Raw genomic sequence first — 17,427 nt, 5'->3', positions numbered from 1 at the left:
CTCGTGGTGCCACTGCAGCCGACAGACTTTGTGTTTCTGTCCCAAATCCGTGAAAAGCAGCCCAGCCAGGCCTGGACCCCTGGGAAGGGACAGCAGGGAGCTTTAAGCCAGGGCTCAACAGCCTCAAGGTGGAGGTCCAGGTTGGACATCAGGAGGAATTTCTTCATGGAAAGGGTTGTTAAACATTGGGAGGGGCTGCCCAGGGAGGTGGTGGAGTCCCCACCCCTGGAGGTGTTCAAGGAAGGACTGGATGTGGCACTCAGGGCTCTGGTGAGGGTCAGGCACAGGCTGGACTTGATGGCCTGGGAGGGCTTTTCCAACTTCAGTGATTCCATGACCCTGTGATTCTGTGTTCTGCTTTTGCCTGGACACCCACGAATTTAAGTAACTCTTAGCACAGAGAAGCCAAGCCCAACATCAGACCGGGGCAAACTGCAGTGCTACAAACCAAGGCCTTCAAATGCACGTTGTGTTCCACCAGATACCCCCCCTGCAGCTGCTGTCTCGGAGGAGACACAAGAGATGGGCCAGAGGAGCTGTTTGGGAGCTGGAGCTATTAAAGTAATTTGTAGGAACCCCAGAGGTCTCTCCTACCTGTCAGACAGTGCTCTCAAAGCAGCAGCCCTAATTGCCTCTTGCTTCTTACTCTGAAATCAAATGACAACTGGTACACCCTGGAAGCAAGTCTGTGCTGTCTCCTGGTAGTGGTGCAGCTTCCTCCTGTGAGAGGAGAGCAGCCAGGCCCTCTGGGAGGATCCAAAAGGAGACTTGCACTCTGGAGTAAAACCTCCAGGCACAGAGCTTTAAACCCAGCTAACTCACAGCACCTGAAAAAACCAACAAGTACCAACAGATTCTTATTTCACCTTCATCACAAGAATATCTGAGCACTGCTGCAGCTCTGTATAACTCTCACACACCACAAGGCTTTAATTCTGACTTTGCAAAGATAAAGCTGAAAAATCCACCTCCAGGTCCATCTTGCTCTCGCTGACTCTGACAGGAACTTTTGTTCCCACCTTATCAGCATTTACAAAAAAGTATCTGTATTTTTACAAAGAATCCTGCAACTGGAGCTGACTGGATAAGCCCAGGAGCAGGAACACCCCGTTCCTGCCACAGGGGCAGGGGCTGCAGCTCCCTCAGACCTCCCTGCTGTGGGAAACCGAGCTCCAAGAAACTGTGTGTCACCCAGCACCACTGGGAGGGAACACTGCTCACAGAGCATCCTCCAGGCCTTCAGCTGGACTTGTCAAGACAGAAAAACCCAGAATACAACTCCAAGTTTGGAGCTGAATCCCTGTTTAGGCTGCATGACCCTCTGACCTAGAAATGGGACTGAGAACTTCAGAGAACCCCAGAATGGTTTGGGTTGGAAGGGACCTTAAAATCATCCAGTGCCACCCCCTGCCATGGGCAGGGACACCTTCCACTGTCCCAGGTTGCTCCAGCCTGGCCTTGGACACTTCCAGGGGTGGGGCAGCCACAGCTTCTCTGGGAATTCCATCCCAGCCCCTCCCCACCCTCACAGGAAGGAATTCCTCCCCAGTATCCCATGTAATCCTACTGTCCTTCAGTTCAAAGCCACTAAAAGCAGTTTAAAGAATTTCCTCCTACAAATTCAACAGTATCTCACTGTAATTCAGAATTTCTGCCCAACATTTCACCTACTCCCAGTTTGAACCCCTTCCTCCTTGTCCCAACCCTGAAGTTCCTGACGAAACTCTGAACTTCCTTCATATCCCACTTCCTTGGAGGCGAAAGCAACCACCCCACCCCTGGCTGTGCCAGCCCCAATTAGACACATCAACCTCAAATTAACCCCCTGCAAGCTCTGGAGCTCTGCAAGTGGCCACACACCCACCTGAGGGAAGTGCTGAGCTCCTGGAACCAGGGAATGCTCAGAACAGGGCAGTGTTTTATCTCAGTAACCAAAACTCCTCCTGACACAGGTGGGGGCTCAAAGAGGCTCTGCTTGCTCACGGAATTCGAGCAGAAATGGGAAGCAGAGTGAAAACCACGAGGAAAGGAAGGGAAAAGGAGCACCCCAGAGGCAGCTGGGAGGGAATTCAGTGAGGCAGGAGAGAGCAGAGGCATCCAAGCAATGAACTTCGTGGGGAATAATGAGAATAATGCAGAAGCAGGAGAGGGTTTGAGCCTGCAGGGAGCTGCAGAGGAGGAGAGTTGTTCCAGCTGCACTGGCAGGATGGTCCCAAAAGCTCCTGGAGGACAAACTCAGTCACTGCTCCCCTCACAGAACCAGCTGGAAGAACCACGGGGGAAGTTTGCACCTGGAATTCCACCTGTGCACCGTTTACACTCAGTTTGGTCAAAAGCTCAGGCGACGCTTTTGAAGTAAATAAGGAATTTTTATTATTTATTTGAAAGAAAAGAGGGGTCAGAAATGTTTCACTCCAGATTTTGCACACGTTATTTTTTTCCTGTGGACGAGTATCCCTGTATTTAGATGCAGGTTACAGGTGAGAAATAAAAGGCTGGGAGGAGATTTGCCTTAAAACACAGAGGTTTTCATGAAAACACTTATTTAGAAGATGCACCTGAGAGTGAAAGGCTCCTTCCTGTACCATGGAAAGGGATTTCCAGTGGCTGAAATTTAAAGTCCAAAGGAAGGTGGAAGTTAAAGGCTGGAACAGCTCAATCCAGGGGCAGGTCCAGCACCAGCTTTGCAAGGACTTGACCTGAATTACACACCTGAACTGCAGCAACTTCAACAGCTGTAGGATTGTTCTTCTCTGCTGTTATACCCACCAGAAAAAGGTATTTTCTGGCCTTAAAACTCTTTGATTTCTTAGACAACAAACAGCCAGTCAAGCAAAACCACACCACTACAGAAGTCTCTCCCCACGAACTCCCCAGTCTGAGCAGGAAAGTGTCTGAGGGAACAGCTGAGAACAGAAAATGCCTCTTCCCATCCCCTCAGCGCTCGGGCAGCAGCTCAACAAGTTCAGTCCTGTCTCCCCTCCCTAATGGCAAAGCACCCCTCGCTCTCCCCTCATGTCAGGACCGGGAGAGCCGAGCTCAAACCCAGGGCAGGGCCCAGGGAGGGAGCCCAGAAAGGGAAATTCCTTTGGCTCTCTCTTTTCCAAGGACATTATTCAGGCAGCCCGAGCTTTTCCAGGAGCACTTCAAGGTTTTAGTGCTGGTTTTACAGTGCTGGTTGAACTGCAGGGCCTAGCTGAGGAATCCTCGGGGTTTATTCTGGGCTTTAAGACCCAAACCCAGAAGAGTTTTCCTCAGTACAAAGCAAAGGTCCTACAAACACCTGCAGGGCATCAGGACTTCATTTGAGAGAGACTTTTCACGTGGGGGCACAGCACAAATGTATAAATAATGTTCTGATAGTGAACTTTTTCCTGAAACAATTCAAATTCCAACCTTTTGATACTGAACTTTTTCCTGAAACAATTCAAATTCTATCCTTTTCATAGTGAACTTTCTCCTAAAACAATTCAAATTCTAATGTTTTCATAGTGAACTTTTCCCTAAAACAATTCAAATTCTAATCTTTTCATAGTGAACTTTCTCCTAAAACAATTCAGATTCTAACCTTCTGATAGTGAACTTTTTCCTAAAACAATTCAAATTCTAATCTTTTCATCACAGTTAAGCACAGAATTTAAGGGGAAATAAAACTTCTTGGTGCTGACTGCAGAGAGCTCATCTACCCACCTCCAACAGATAATCAATATTACTGAGCTGCTCTAAATTAAAACACACAAATAAATCCCTTTTCTTCAGTCTTTACTTGAACACTCCTGTACTGGAATGGAAAGAAGCTTGAAGATTCCACAACTCCATCAAAATGTGATTTATAATAATAATAGTGCAGAGAAACTGCTCCCTTATGCAATATTATCTTGTATTTATTCTTAATTAGGTTTTGAAGCACAGAATGGATTTTTTTTTCCCTGCAAACCTACTAAATAAATGTGTTTATCTCAGTTGGCTGCAAAGAAAGAACCTGCTCAGGCCTCCAGCCCTGCTCAAAATTCAGGCCCAAGTCCCAGACATTGAAACTTTCTGAAAGTAAGATTTATATTTTTATCTTATTCCTATGAAAAAAAAATACCCCAAAAATCCCATTTTCCCAAAGTTCTGGATGTAAACATTAAAACCATGTCAGAGAGGAATTAAAATGGGCAGTACCAGGATGAGAATGGGGAAAATTCCCACCAGGAATGAGCGAGTCTGCTCGTGATCCTCCAGGAAATCACCCTTTGAACCAAGAACATGGAGGCAGATTAACAATCAGGGGGTTTGTCCCTTACTCTTTAATCTGCAAATTCAACAGAATTAGGGAACAGAAGAGAAATACAAGGAGTACAACAGAGTCGACCAGTTTTACAAAATCTCACCAATTCCACTCGACATTCCATTTGCCACCAGAATATTTTTGCTTCCAGAGTTTTCCTGGACAAGGTGCTGGAGGACTTGGCACAGGAACCAAGGCCAAGCAGGGCAATATTTTTGTGAAGTGCTTCAGGAAACGAAGCTGATGATCCCAGGTCACTAAAAATAATAAGAATAATAAAAAAAACCAAACGACAAACCCCCCCCCCCCAAAAAAAATGATTCCAGTCTCTGAACAGCAGCTTCGGTGTCCACATAACCCAGAACTTAAAACATGAAACAATCCTGTAAAAAAAAAAAACAACCAAAAGCAAAGGAAAAGAGGAGAAGGACAAAGCAGGAAAAGGCGCAGCACGAAGGGATTTCAGACCAGCAGTTTTGTGAGAGCTTTAATGGCACAAAATGTTTTATAAGCTACAACTTATACATGTAAACTGTAGGTAATGTTACAAAGTGCTAACTAATGGGTGAAAATGCAGAATCACTTTGGCTCAGTTAACTCCAAGATCTCAACGAATGTCAATTAAAAAAAAAGGCTGAATTGCCAACAATCTTCAGCTTTTCACTTCTGAAAACAGTAAGTAAAGATGCTTTTTTGCTGCAGTTAAGGTCAGCCTGCTGCACTTCTCATGTGCCAGTTTATGCCTTTTTTTTTTCTTGATCCTATTTACAAATAGTCGAGGCCAGTTTTTCACTGAATGTAAGAAAAATGAAGCCTACTTTGTGTGTGGTTTTTTTTGTGTTGTTGGTTATTTTTTTGTGGTTTTTTTCCTTTTTTTATTTATTTTTTCCAAAACTGTAAACAGGTATAAAGCTTTTTTTTTTTTTTTAAACAACGTTTATCTTAACAAAACTTCCAACTTGTCAAGAGTTGAAACCCCTTTTTCAAATTGTACAACAATCTGTTCCTGCTCATTGTAAAACTAAAAGTTGTAGACTTTCCTCCAGAGCTTATGTAGGGTATCAATAAATACTGCATTGTGTCCCAGCGAGTGTTACAGTGACCTCAGCTCGAATTTGCACAATTTTTATTTCATTTTACTTCAAATCTCACAGGTGGTGTTGGTACTCCAGCCACAAGCTTGCAGTGTTATTTAGCAGATATCCTGAAAAATTACCTTGGAATTCAGAAATGGGGAATTCTTTGGGGTTTTTTTTTTCCTCTTTAAAAAGTACTCCCTGCTTGGTAAAAAATCTATTTTTCCACTACTCCAATTTCCACACAAAACAAGGTGCTGTGTTAGAACTGAGAAGTGTTTCAGCCTTTCTCTCTCCCCTGCCCTGGTTTTTAGGGCTGGAAAATGAAGTGCTTGGTGCTCTCTAAAAACCCCCTCCAGCACTTCCCCCTTCCCTCCCCCACCTCTGGGTGAAACCCAACCCCAGCCTGGAACAAACACACACTTGGAGGCAACTCAAGTGCCACTAAAAGGGGGGAAAAAAGCAGATTATTGCAGAGAATTTGCTGTTAGGCTGCCCTGTCACCCCGAAAGCATTGTCTGCCAGTGCTCAGAAACAGAGAATGCAAATAAATACACTTCAGCAGTGGGGTCATACTGCACTTTTTTTACTTCCTGGGAGCTAACTAAGTTTTTTTAAACCACATCTCAGCTGGGCTTTAGCTTCTATGCATCAACTGGTTCAAGCAATCACTGCTCTATCAAATAATCAACTTATTATAAAGTCTGATGCAAGCAAACAATTATAGGTAGCTGTTCTCTCCAAACTGGCTGACTGGATTTCTTTATCTTCTGCAAGTCAGCCAACTAAAGTTTTTATTTAATTAAGATTTTTGCTAGTCTTAAAATTAGCATTGGTTCCCTAAATACTTAGTATTAAAGTCTATATCATATTTTTTTTTTTTATATATTCATATATATATAAAAAAAGAGTATTCTATCCTTCAGAGTCATGCTACATGTTCTGAACTCCAATAAAATCTATTTAAGGACACGAGTGTCCCAATGCTTTGTAACAATTTGGTACTAAAGCTTCACATTTTTGAAAAAGAAGTGTCACTGAAGGAGGACAAGGCTTAATAATGTTCCCTAAGATAAAAGTTCAACGACATCAGTGAGAGTCTGTCTAAGATGGAGACACCACGAGTGACTTCCAGGTTTCCAAGAGTATCCCCAAAAAGGAGATTGTACAGTAAACAATGAGAGAGAGGAGGATGGAAAAATTCACCTGCAGAAGACATTCCACGACTTCTGAACCTTTTTTATGCACCTGCAAGATTGTCCCCCCCTTAATGAGAAATTAATAACGAGAAATCAAACATTTGCTGGCTGAAACTGCCGTTTCATCTCAGTTGTAAATGGTTCCACAACAAACAGAGTCATTTCCTTTTACACTTAAGAGCTTAACTACACCTACAGCTGTTGGGGTTTTTCCTTAATTTAAAACTACTTTTCAAAGGAAAGTTTTCACATTTCAAATTTCCCCTTAAGAAAACAAGGTAAAGGAAAAGAAAAAACTCTTCTTTACATGCAAACGATGCCATTTTTTTTTTCTAATATATTCTAGGTATGAGACAGGTTTTTTTTTTTCCTACAAGGAATAAGGAGCCGACTTCATAGAAAAGACAAGATTACAACAATTACCTAATATTAAAATATGCTGATGGATTTTAAGTTTATCCTACTCGAAAATTGATGCAGTCTTGGCCTCCTGCAAATCAAATGGTGCCCGTGAGCCAAGAGGAGGGGCCAAGGAAACTCTCCCCCAAAAAAGCTGCTTTGAACTGGGGTTTTATTGCCGGTGATTCCTTCGTTGATTCCACGAGCAGCTCGGAAGGACTCCTGAGTCCCTCCCTTCCTTCCAGAGGCTTTCCCAGCGACGCTTCCAGCAGGCCCAGAGCTCGGGGGGCACGAAAGGATCGGGGGGGGACTTGCTGGTGGCAGTTTTGGCGTGGAGAGAAGAGAAGCCCTTGCGACGACAGAGCCACGGGGGGAACTCCTGAAGGAGGAACTCCTGAGGGAGGAACTCCTGAGGGAGGAACTCCCTCCTGCGGGGGGAACTCTGCCGGGGGCCGGGGGCGGCCAAAGCCCCGGAGAGAGGCCAGCAAGGCGGAATTCCGGCGGCACCGTGGGGTGGGAGGGGAGGGCGGAGGCAGGGGCATGCTGAGGATGGCTGAGTCAAACGAAAGGACACAGAAGGACCGTCAGGGGCGGGAGGGTCAGTAGGTGCTGGCCGAGGGCGTGGTCAGGCGCTTCCCGATGTAGATCCTGCAAGGAAAGGACAGCGGGTGGGAAGGAGAACCCGGAATGCGGGGTGGGAAGGGGGTTTAACTGGGTCGCTGCTCTGGGGATTATTTAGGTTTATGTTTGTAAGGTGGAAGCGAAAGAAAATGGAAATTAAATTCATTTATGGTGTATAAATATGTATCTCTAGAGTTAGGTGTATATTTAGACATAGTTATATATAATATAGCTATATATATTATATAGATATAACATACATATCATATTTATATATATTATATAGATATAATATACATATCATATTTATATATATTATATAGATATACATATTATATTTATATATATTATATAGATATACATATTATATTTATATATATTATGTAGATATAACATACACATTATATTTTTATATATATTATATAGATATAACATACATAATTAAATTTATATATGTTATATAGATATAACATACACATTATATTTATATATGTTATATAGATATAACATACATATTATATTTATATATGTTATATAGATATAACATACACATTATATTTATATGTTATATGGATATAACATACACATTATATTTTTATATATATTATATAGATATAACATACATATTATATTTATGTATGTTATATGGATATAACATACACATTATATTTTTATATATATTATATAGATATAACATACATATTATATCTATATATTATATAGATATAACGTACATATTATATTTATATATTATATAGATATAATATACATATTATATAATATAGAAATATATAATTATACATTTACTATAATAAAACACACATTTTCATAAATTCACATTTTATATATTTAATATATTTAATATATTTATATTTATATATACTATATATAATATAATTTACATATATATATAATTTATATATAACAAAATATATTTTTATATATATGTATATTATAGACTATGAACAATAATATATTTATTTATATATTTATACCTTATGTATATTATCCTAGAGTATCAATAACATCATAATATATTGTATAAACTTATTTTATTTATATATTTATACACTGTATGTTATAATGTATTATAATGTATTATCAATAATGTTTCATGTATTGATTTTATTTATATATTTATATATTATATTATCATAGATTATCAATAATATATTCATTAAAATTCTTTTATTTATTTATATATTTATATATTGTATGTTACAATAGTTATATATTATCAATAATATCATAACATTTATATATATTTATTCTATTCACTTAGTTATTTAGATATATTATAGATTATCAATAACATCATAACATTGATATGTATTTATTGTATTTATTTAGATATTTAGATATACTATCATAGATTATCAATAATATCATATTTATAGATGTTTTATTTATTTATTTTATATTGTATATTATAATACATTATAAGAGATTATCAATAATACCATATTTATATATTTATTTTATTTACTTATATATTTAACAGAAGTTCATAATCATATATTTGTAGATAATTATATATTGATATAAATAAAGATTAATAAAAATGAAAATGGAATTTAAATGAAGTTAAGTTTAAATTTAAAAAAATCAAATTTTAAGTGAAATAAAAACACTTGCAAAGATGATTTAAAAGTTCACCCGTGCATTTTCAATACAAAAATCTTGATCTTTTGGGAAAAATAAAACACATCAATGGCTTTTTTTTAATTATTATTTTTAATTTTATTTTTTTAATGGACTTTTTATTTCTTAGTTTAGTCTGAATCACTTCACACACTGATAATCAAGTGCCACAAGTGACACTTGCCAAGATGATTTACAAGTTCACCCGTGCATTTTCAATACAAAAATCTTTATATTTGGGGAGAAATAAAGCACATCAATGGCTTTTTTTTTAATTATTATTTTTAATTTTAGTTTTTCAGCTGAATTTTGTTTTCAACTTTAGTTTTAATTGCTGCCAAGTTTTCCTGCTTTTTAGCAGGACCTGAATTAAGTAGGGAAAAGCAAAGGCACATGCAAAAGTTGAAGGGAAAATCAGTTCAATACTTACCCTAATCCCAGAGCCAAAACATGAGATATGAACAGAGAGGGAATGAAAACCTTAAGGAATTCTGCAGAGAAAATGCCACCTTTTTTCATTGCTCCACTTTTCCTCATACTTAGGGACACTGAACGTTTGGGATGTCTGAAATGGAACTCCCTGCAAGAAGAGGGGGAGGCAAGGGAGAAATTCAACAAAATTCTTTTTGTTTCCCCTTTTTTTTTTCCTCTCTCTTTTATTTATTTTTTTTTTTGCACAGATTTTTGTAGGAATATTGATTTATTTATTTATTTTTTTAAAATACAAAGAGCTAGAGATCAAAGCACAAGATCCCTTACAGAGAGTAAGGAATCCAAGAGAATTCCAGGAGGGATTGTGGAGAGACCACTTCCCCAGACAGTACAGACACAAAGGGAGCAGGAGCTCCGAGAGAGGGAATTTCAGGATGTGATTTGTTAGCAAGAGCCTCATTTTTTGTTCCAAACAGAGACACAGAAGTCTCTATTTTAATAAAAAGGCTCTGCACTCAAGGATCTCAAGGTTTCCCCTGCCGTGGACGAGCATTACATATTTTCCATGGAAAGAAAAAAAGGCACAGAGGATTTAGGAGACTTGCTCAACACTCTTCTGTTCAATAAGCCAAGACTAAATCCCATGAATCCCAGCTCCAGGTACCCAGCTCTCCCAAGAATTGTAATTTGGTCAAGAAACCTTGTAATCAGCTTGCTGTGGATTTATGTTACTCTCAAATCATTCTGCTGCTATTAAGATTTTCGTACTTCATTGGTTTGAGTTTTTGCAGCCTCCCCAGAGAGAAATCAAACTTTTCCTAAGATGAACCAGTCTGGAAAGCCAGAGTAATTCCTCTCCTTCCTATATGCATTAGAAAATACGAATATTCATTAAGAAAAGCAGAGTTGAACTCACTTGGGAGGAATGTTTTCAGGCCTACTTGACCAGTCTGACACCCAGTCTGCACTTTTCTTCAAAACTTCCAATTCTTTCTCTCCTTCTGCTGCTTCTTCTTCGGACTGAAAACACACATGGGACAAGCCTTTTAACACTCAATTAGCTCCTCCTCGGGGTGTTGAACTGAGAGTGACAATAACAATGGTAAAATGATAAGAACCCAACTGGTGGCACCTGATAAACCACCAAGTGTTCCTGGACTGCTGATTGTTGGGAAGAGATTTTACTTTGCTAACCACAAATTTTATTGCTGTAGCCAGGATTTCCACATCATTGCAAGCTGTTTGTTTAACTAACAACGACAACAAAAAAAAGGGATTATTTTACTCCTAAATAAAGCAGAACTATGCAAAAAAAATTATTTGCAAACAGTAAAAACATTGAGTTGATTGCATTCCATTTAAAGCTCACAGAACGTGCCTGAAGCACAGAAAGTCGAATAAAAAGGTTTCAAAACCAGTATTTTGACTTCTCAAATGGTGTTATTGGTAATTTGAAATTTATATTACTTGCAACCAGCAGCTTGTACTGACTGCAGTAGGAAAAGGCAAGCACTCCCTGTAATTATATGATCCAAACTTTTAACTTTAAATCACTAGATGCAAACGTTACCACGTAGGAAAAACCAATGAATTAGAAAGGCTAGACTGACTTGGGCACAAACTCCTCCTTAGGATTAAAACAATTTGCTGAGTGACTCTTATTAAAATAAGATAAACCACTTAGAACATTAAGTGGGAACCACAGCAAAAGCAGAACTAGGGCAGTCCCAAGTGAGATGCAGAGCTCACCAACACCTTCCCTGGGCTCCTTCTGGCTCTCAGGGCACAACTGCCCCAGTCCCAGCTCTTGGACAGAATTAAATGCAAGGTTTCACTCTTCCAGGAATGCTTTTTATTTACACTGCTGAAGACAGCAAATTCTACGAAGTGATGATCAAAGTAAGAGTTCAGTCTCCTCTCAGTTTGTGGTGTGGAGATTACTCACTGTCATGTGAGGGAGTGCACAGCAATCACTGAACACCCTCCAAGCTTGGGCACAAATATCAACGTTTCAGCCCAGGTCTGACAGCCAGTGTTACACAGCAACAGGGCTGCTGTGGAAAAGCATTTCTCAGCTGCAGAGGTGGAGCCTTGTTCTTCCCCTCACTCCAGAGCTATTCATCTCTTAAGTCATGTTTCAAATACTACAAAATATAAACCTTTTCACAGCACAAAGACCTTGCTCTACCCCTCAAGTCTACATCAAACATCCACAGCTTACAAATATATATTTAAAAGTGAAGAAGTTTTAAAGGTTAATGAAGAGAATACCTGAGAACTACTGTCTTTACTTGTGTGCATTTCCACATCAAAAGTTATCTGTCCATCATCTTGAGGTGAAGGGCTAAAGAAAAATTTGATTTTGTTATGTCATTTTGTCAACTAAAGAACCATCAGTGTAGATAAATGTCAGCTGAGTTATTCCCACATGCCCCTCTGCTCACTGCTGAGTTACAGACCATACCACCCTTCACACCCCAAAGAAAGTCTTCCAACACCCCCGCCTTTGCAGGTTTTTTTCTATTTACAACCCTACCTTTCTCAACAGACCAAAGAAAAGCAAGCACTGCCCAAAATTCCACCATCCACAGAAAAGATGTAAAAACCCCTTTGTCCTTTTAGGGAACACTGCCAGCATTGTGAACTACACCTCTTTTTGGGGAGGTGGGAATCCCACAGTTATCATAAACTCCTCCCAGCACTGGAGCACAACAAACATCCCCCTGGGAAAAAGCTTTACATCCCCGGGATCAGTGAACAGCAGAGCAGCAAACACTCCTTTACCTGTCACAGTGGGAACTACCTCTTGAGCTGCTCTGTCCTGACTCGTGCTGGGCATCCAGGAGGATCTTCTCCATGTCCCCATTGTGGATGGAGGAGGAGGAGGGGACGTGCTCCAGGCCCCCGTTCTTGCCGTTGCCGTTGTCGGTGCTGTTGCCGTTCCCGTTCATCTGCAGCTCCACCCAGGAACCTGCGGGGCACCCAAAGGTCACCTCACAACGGCCCCACCTCATTAACCAACCCAGGGTTCACTTTATCACCCCCTCCAGAGGGAACCCCGGCCATGCTGCCCTCAGATAACACACACTGCCCCAACAGAGCTCATCAACACGGGCCAGACACAAGAGGGACACGTCTCCCCTTCCCTCACCAACAAAAACACCCCAAAAAGCTGGTTTGGTGCTACCAACCCCTGGAGCTGGTCAACAGAATGTCCCCTCTCTCCTCAATTATTAATACTCCCATCAGCCACACTTTTTGGAGCTTCAAGTATCTACATATCACTCATTTACGTTCTACATCCCTTTCTGACACTGGATTTTCACCCCCATGGCCCTCACTACGGAACTCCCTCATGTGCAGCCTTCCATTCTCCTTCCTCTGCTCCCAAAGGCCCTGAACCAACCCCTGATTTTTATGGACATCATTCCATTCTCAGGCCTCAGTCAGTTTGCTTTGCCCCGGCCCAAACATCTCCCACCTCCCCTGTCCCACCATGACATTAATTCCACTCCCCAGTTCCAACCATGGGAATTCCAAGGACAAGGTTATTTCCTCACCAGCTGCAGGACGTGCACAGTAACGTGACATTATAACATTTCACTGCTAATAAGAACTGAGGAGCAGCAGAAATCCAGCACTCCCACACGTCATAACTGTTAATAAATTCAGAGCCACCACTTCAGCCTCTTCCACCTGCCCCTTTCTCTTTATTCTCCTGAGCCAGGGAAAGATCTATAACCTAAAAGCTCAGATTTACTGGTGTTCCCCCCTTTTATTTTAGCTATACCTATGGAATATCCATGTGAGATTCAACAAGGAGCAAGAGTGTATCGTGGCTGACAAGAGCAGCTGCTAAAAAGTTCAAATATTCTGTAGTTGAGGTGAGGATTTTTATTTTTAAATGTCTTCACTCGTATTTTATGTGCAGATTAACTGAGTGCAAGACTATATACATTCATCAGTATATGAATGTATATACTGGAATGTTTAAACTGGAAACAGGTTTTGGAAATATTCTTTATTTATAAACACACCATTTAATTATCCTGAGGGGTAAAGATAAGACAGACTTCTACTGCTCTGTATATTCGAAATATTTAAATACATTCCCTATCCAACTGCAATTCTTTAAGAATCACTTGACCTCAGAGCCATGATACAGAGGGAAAGATCTCCAAGTTCTTATTTTGTTGTCAAAAGAACATTATTTCCCTCATCAGCCAAATAATGATTTCATACACGTATATTAAGTCATCACAACTCCTGTGTAATTCAATTTATGCCACATAAAGGTAGGTGCTTTTGGGGTTGTTTTTTTTTTGTTTGTTTGTTTGTTTTTTTATTTGGCTGATTATTTAGTTTTTTAAAGTTTAGAAATCTTCATTACTGAGGTAAAAATCATCCAAAAAACCCCAAAAAGCCTGAAGATACAACATCTGAAACTACTTTTCAATCATTATTTGTACAAGTTATAATTTTAACACTGATTTTTGACTTATGCATGATGCCACTGCAGTGCTGACCATGCTCTGAGGAGTCCTGGTGGTTCACAGCCTGGATTCCTTGGGTTGTATCCACAAATAAGGAATTTTGGGAGTGCACAGTCACACTGGGCTTTTCAGATAATCAAGTGTTAACTGGGAAGAGGCAGCTTTGCCCAGTCAGCATCACCCAGAGCCCCTGTTATTCCACAGTCGTGATGAAGGCTGGTGTCTAAATTTCAAAATAAAAAGGCCAACCTAGAATCAGGAAGGTTGATTTGTACCTTGACAGCAAGAAAAACACCTTCACACCTGCAGAAAAGCAGGTTGGTCAGAAGTCAGGCCAAAAAGCTCTGGGTTCCCCATAACCATTTTGGGGGAGGGAGAATTAAAACACTCAGGGTCTGCAAAGCCATCCAGGATTAAAAATGAGCAGCCAGTGAGAAATAATGTGAGACAACAGAGGGCAAGGGAAGATGATCAGAGGTGGTTGCTCTGATCTGCAGCTCTTCAGACCCTCCACAGCCCCTCAGATCCCGCACAAATAAAACCTTCGGGAATTTCTCCCCCCCCGCCTTTATCTAAAACACTCGGTGGCCGTGGCAGGAAGAAAACCCAAATTACCCCGTGAGTAAAGAGTGCCAGGGAGCAGGAGGAGCTGGCATGAGGAGCAGCACGTTCCCAGCTGACCTCACTGGGAATGACTCAAAACACAGTCCAGGAAGCACAATCTGACATCGGGCTCCAACTGGGAGAGGGAGCCAGAGAGCCCCTTAGAGGGACACAAATCCCCGTTTCTTTAAAAGGATGGGCAGGAATGTATCTGGGAATAACAGCCCAACTAACAGAGGGTGGGTTTTGCCCCAAGCCTTTTTCAGAACTAAGGAAGTTACTTCAATCACCCACCTGAGAACTCTTAGTTTACCGTATTTCTACTTGACAGGACAAGAGGAAATGTGGCAGAATTAACAGTGGTAGAATTAAGAACCGTGGTGGCATCTCCTCCGTTCACAAATGACATAACACACACAGTCTTTGGAAAAAAAAAAAAACAAAACCCAAACAACTTTTTATATGAATGGTATTTTTCTCCAAATTTGTTGGAATTTTGTCCATGCTCTACAGGTAATTATTTCGCTATGAACTGATATACACTGACTTAATTCCATGTTTTTCTATAACTGGTGACCTGTTTAAACAACGGGAGCTAAACATGTTGGGGCAAAAGGGCCTCATTTTGTTTATCCACTCTGTGATTTCACTTGGCTGGGTGTGGTGGATATATCAGAAATTGCATTCCTGTACACATTTTATAGATATAAAAATATTCCAAAGCAGCAGCTCACAAGAAGTCTGACGCGTGGTCAACTTGAGTAATCTTATAAATATCACTTTTACAATGAAGTAGAATATTAACAAAAAACAAAGAAACAGAAAAAAAAAAAGAGGGAAAGAAAAAGAAAGCCAAGCAGATTCCCATAATGGTAATTATTAAGCAGATTTTCCATGACAGAGATAGATGGGCTCTTGCCTCTTCTTGTCAATATGTAACAGAGCTTTATAATAATTAAAATATAGGAAGCATCTAGAACTCCCAAGAACAAGCAGGTTTTTTTCCCCCACCTCTGTGAACCCAACAAAGCACAGGTTACCAGTTTTACTCCCAGCTCTCTCGCCCTCCAAGTACTAAGGGATCTTTGAATAAAAGGCCCTAAACACGGGGAGCACAAAATGAATAGGTGTCTGAGCTCATTAGCCTGAAAAGGGTCACTGAAAAGCTGAGATAATGGCAGAAAATGCACCTCTGCCACCAGAGCATTGTGCAGTGGCTGAACGTCTGAAAGCAGCTCTAAGCCTGCCTGGGGCTGACGGGGGGGCATTGGTTTGGTTCAGGGGGCACAGACTGTCAAACATTTCCTCCCGGACCTTGTGCTCAGTAAATCGCGGAGCCGGGGGAGCCTCTAATGCTGATCCAGCAGCAAGACCTACGTGGGCAGCTCCAGCCCCGGCTTACCGAGCTGCGGCTGCTCCCACCCCCCGGCAGATTAACGCGTCCCACGGACACCGCACCGACACAGAGGAAACATCAAAACACAGAACCAGCAAACGCGGCAACTCCTGAAGCGCCGGGCAACTCCGACGGAGTAATTGTTGTTTAACAGGCCTGAATAATTCGCCGGAATACCTGTTTGACTCAGGTAACGCTGTTTTAGCTGTTTTATCAGGAGATGCAGCGTTGCCACAACACAATGGCAGCGTTACGAAATGGGCACAGTTTATTCCCCCCTTCAGACAATCGCCACCGAACCCATATATTTCGTGGTCAGTTTAACTTCGTTGTAAACCACGGAGGTAACAGTTAATCATTAATGCTATTTATTCACCTCTTGGAGCGCAGTATTCTTAATAATCAGACGGAAGGACACATGGAAAGAGCTGTTTAAAAAGGAAGGGAAAGCATCTGCCAAGTAAGTAGCAGAGCCTACATGATGTGCCTCACTGGAGTTATCCCGGGAACAAAAGGATGCAGCAGAGCAGCTGACAGAGACGCCGGATATAGAGGGGAATAGCTCACGTCAGTGCTATTGACTCAGCCACTGAATAAACTCATTCCCACAGCCGCGCTCCTCCCCCTACCCCGCTGTATCCCCATCTTCGCTGCTCGGGTAAACTCCGCGGAGCCACGGGGCGCGCTCGGGGGGGGGCTCGCTCGCCCTCAGCCCGCCGTGAGGGGCGGCCGGTCGGGACCCTCCGGGCCGCACCTCAAACCCGCTTTAACCACCCCAATAGAGCCACGAGGCCCCTCCGCTTTTCCGGGCCGCGCATCCAGCGGCTCCCGCCGGCCGAGGCTCCGGGAACGCTCCGGGAAGCCCCCGGTTCGCCCGCGCTGCCCTCAGAGACCCCTCCGCGCCCGCCGTTACCCCTCTGCCCCCCGCCCGCCGCCGCCGGGGCTTTTATACCCGCTCCGCCGCCGCCCATTGGCCCCCGGCGGCTCGCGCGGCGCGGCCTCCGCCAATGGCGGCGCGCGGGGGTCGCGGCCCCCGCGGCCCCTCAAGGGGTCCCCCCCCCTTCCTCCCAGCGCCATTTCCCGCCCGCGGCCCCCGCGGGGCCGCCCCGCACTCACTGTTGAGCCCCGGCTCGCCCTGCGTGGCCTCGGCCGGCGGGTTGTTGTTGTTGTTGTGGTGCTGCTGCTGCGGCTCCTGAGGGCTGGACATGGCGGCGGCGGCGGGAGCGGCGGGCAGGGGCGACCGGAGGAGCCGCTGTGGGACAACAACAACAAACCCGGGGCTCTCCCGTTCCGG

General features: G+C 42.3%; 1 protein-coding gene across 2 annotated transcripts; it reads right to left on the bottom strand.

The window, feature by feature from the left end:
- Positions 1-4,733: 4,733 nt before the first annotated feature.
- BNIP3L (BCL2 interacting protein 3 like) lies at positions 4,734-17,427 on the bottom strand. 2 transcript variants are annotated; one of them, XM_027710347.2, is made up of 6 exons: positions 17,250-17,427; positions 12,426-12,612; positions 11,913-11,985; positions 10,558-10,661; positions 9,640-9,789; positions 4,734-7,595 (listed from the first exon to the last, which is right to left on the bottom strand). In XM_027710347.2, the coding sequence occupies exons 1-6, from the start codon at positions 17,338-17,340 to the stop codon at positions 7,547-7,549; spliced, it is 654 nt and encodes a 217-aa protein (XP_027566148.2). In that variant the 5' UTR covers positions 17,341-17,427; the 3' UTR covers positions 4,734-7,546. The 2 variants fall into 2 exon arrangements, with proteins under 2 accessions (XP_027566148.2, XP_027566149.1); XM_027710348.2 differs by lacking the exon at positions 17,250-17,427 and adding an exon at positions 16,510-16,945.

This window comes from Pipra filicauda, unplaced genomic scaffold (assembly GCF_003945595.2).
Source record: "Pipra filicauda isolate LSUMZ 115617 unplaced genomic scaffold, ASM394559v2 scaffold498_size1627759_pilon, whole genome shotgun sequence".
Taxonomy (NCBI): Eukaryota; Metazoa; Chordata; class Aves; order Passeriformes; family Pipridae; genus Pipra; species Pipra filicauda.
The sequence above is the reverse complement of the archived record's forward strand: the minus strand, read 5'-3'. Positions and strand labels throughout refer to the sequence as shown.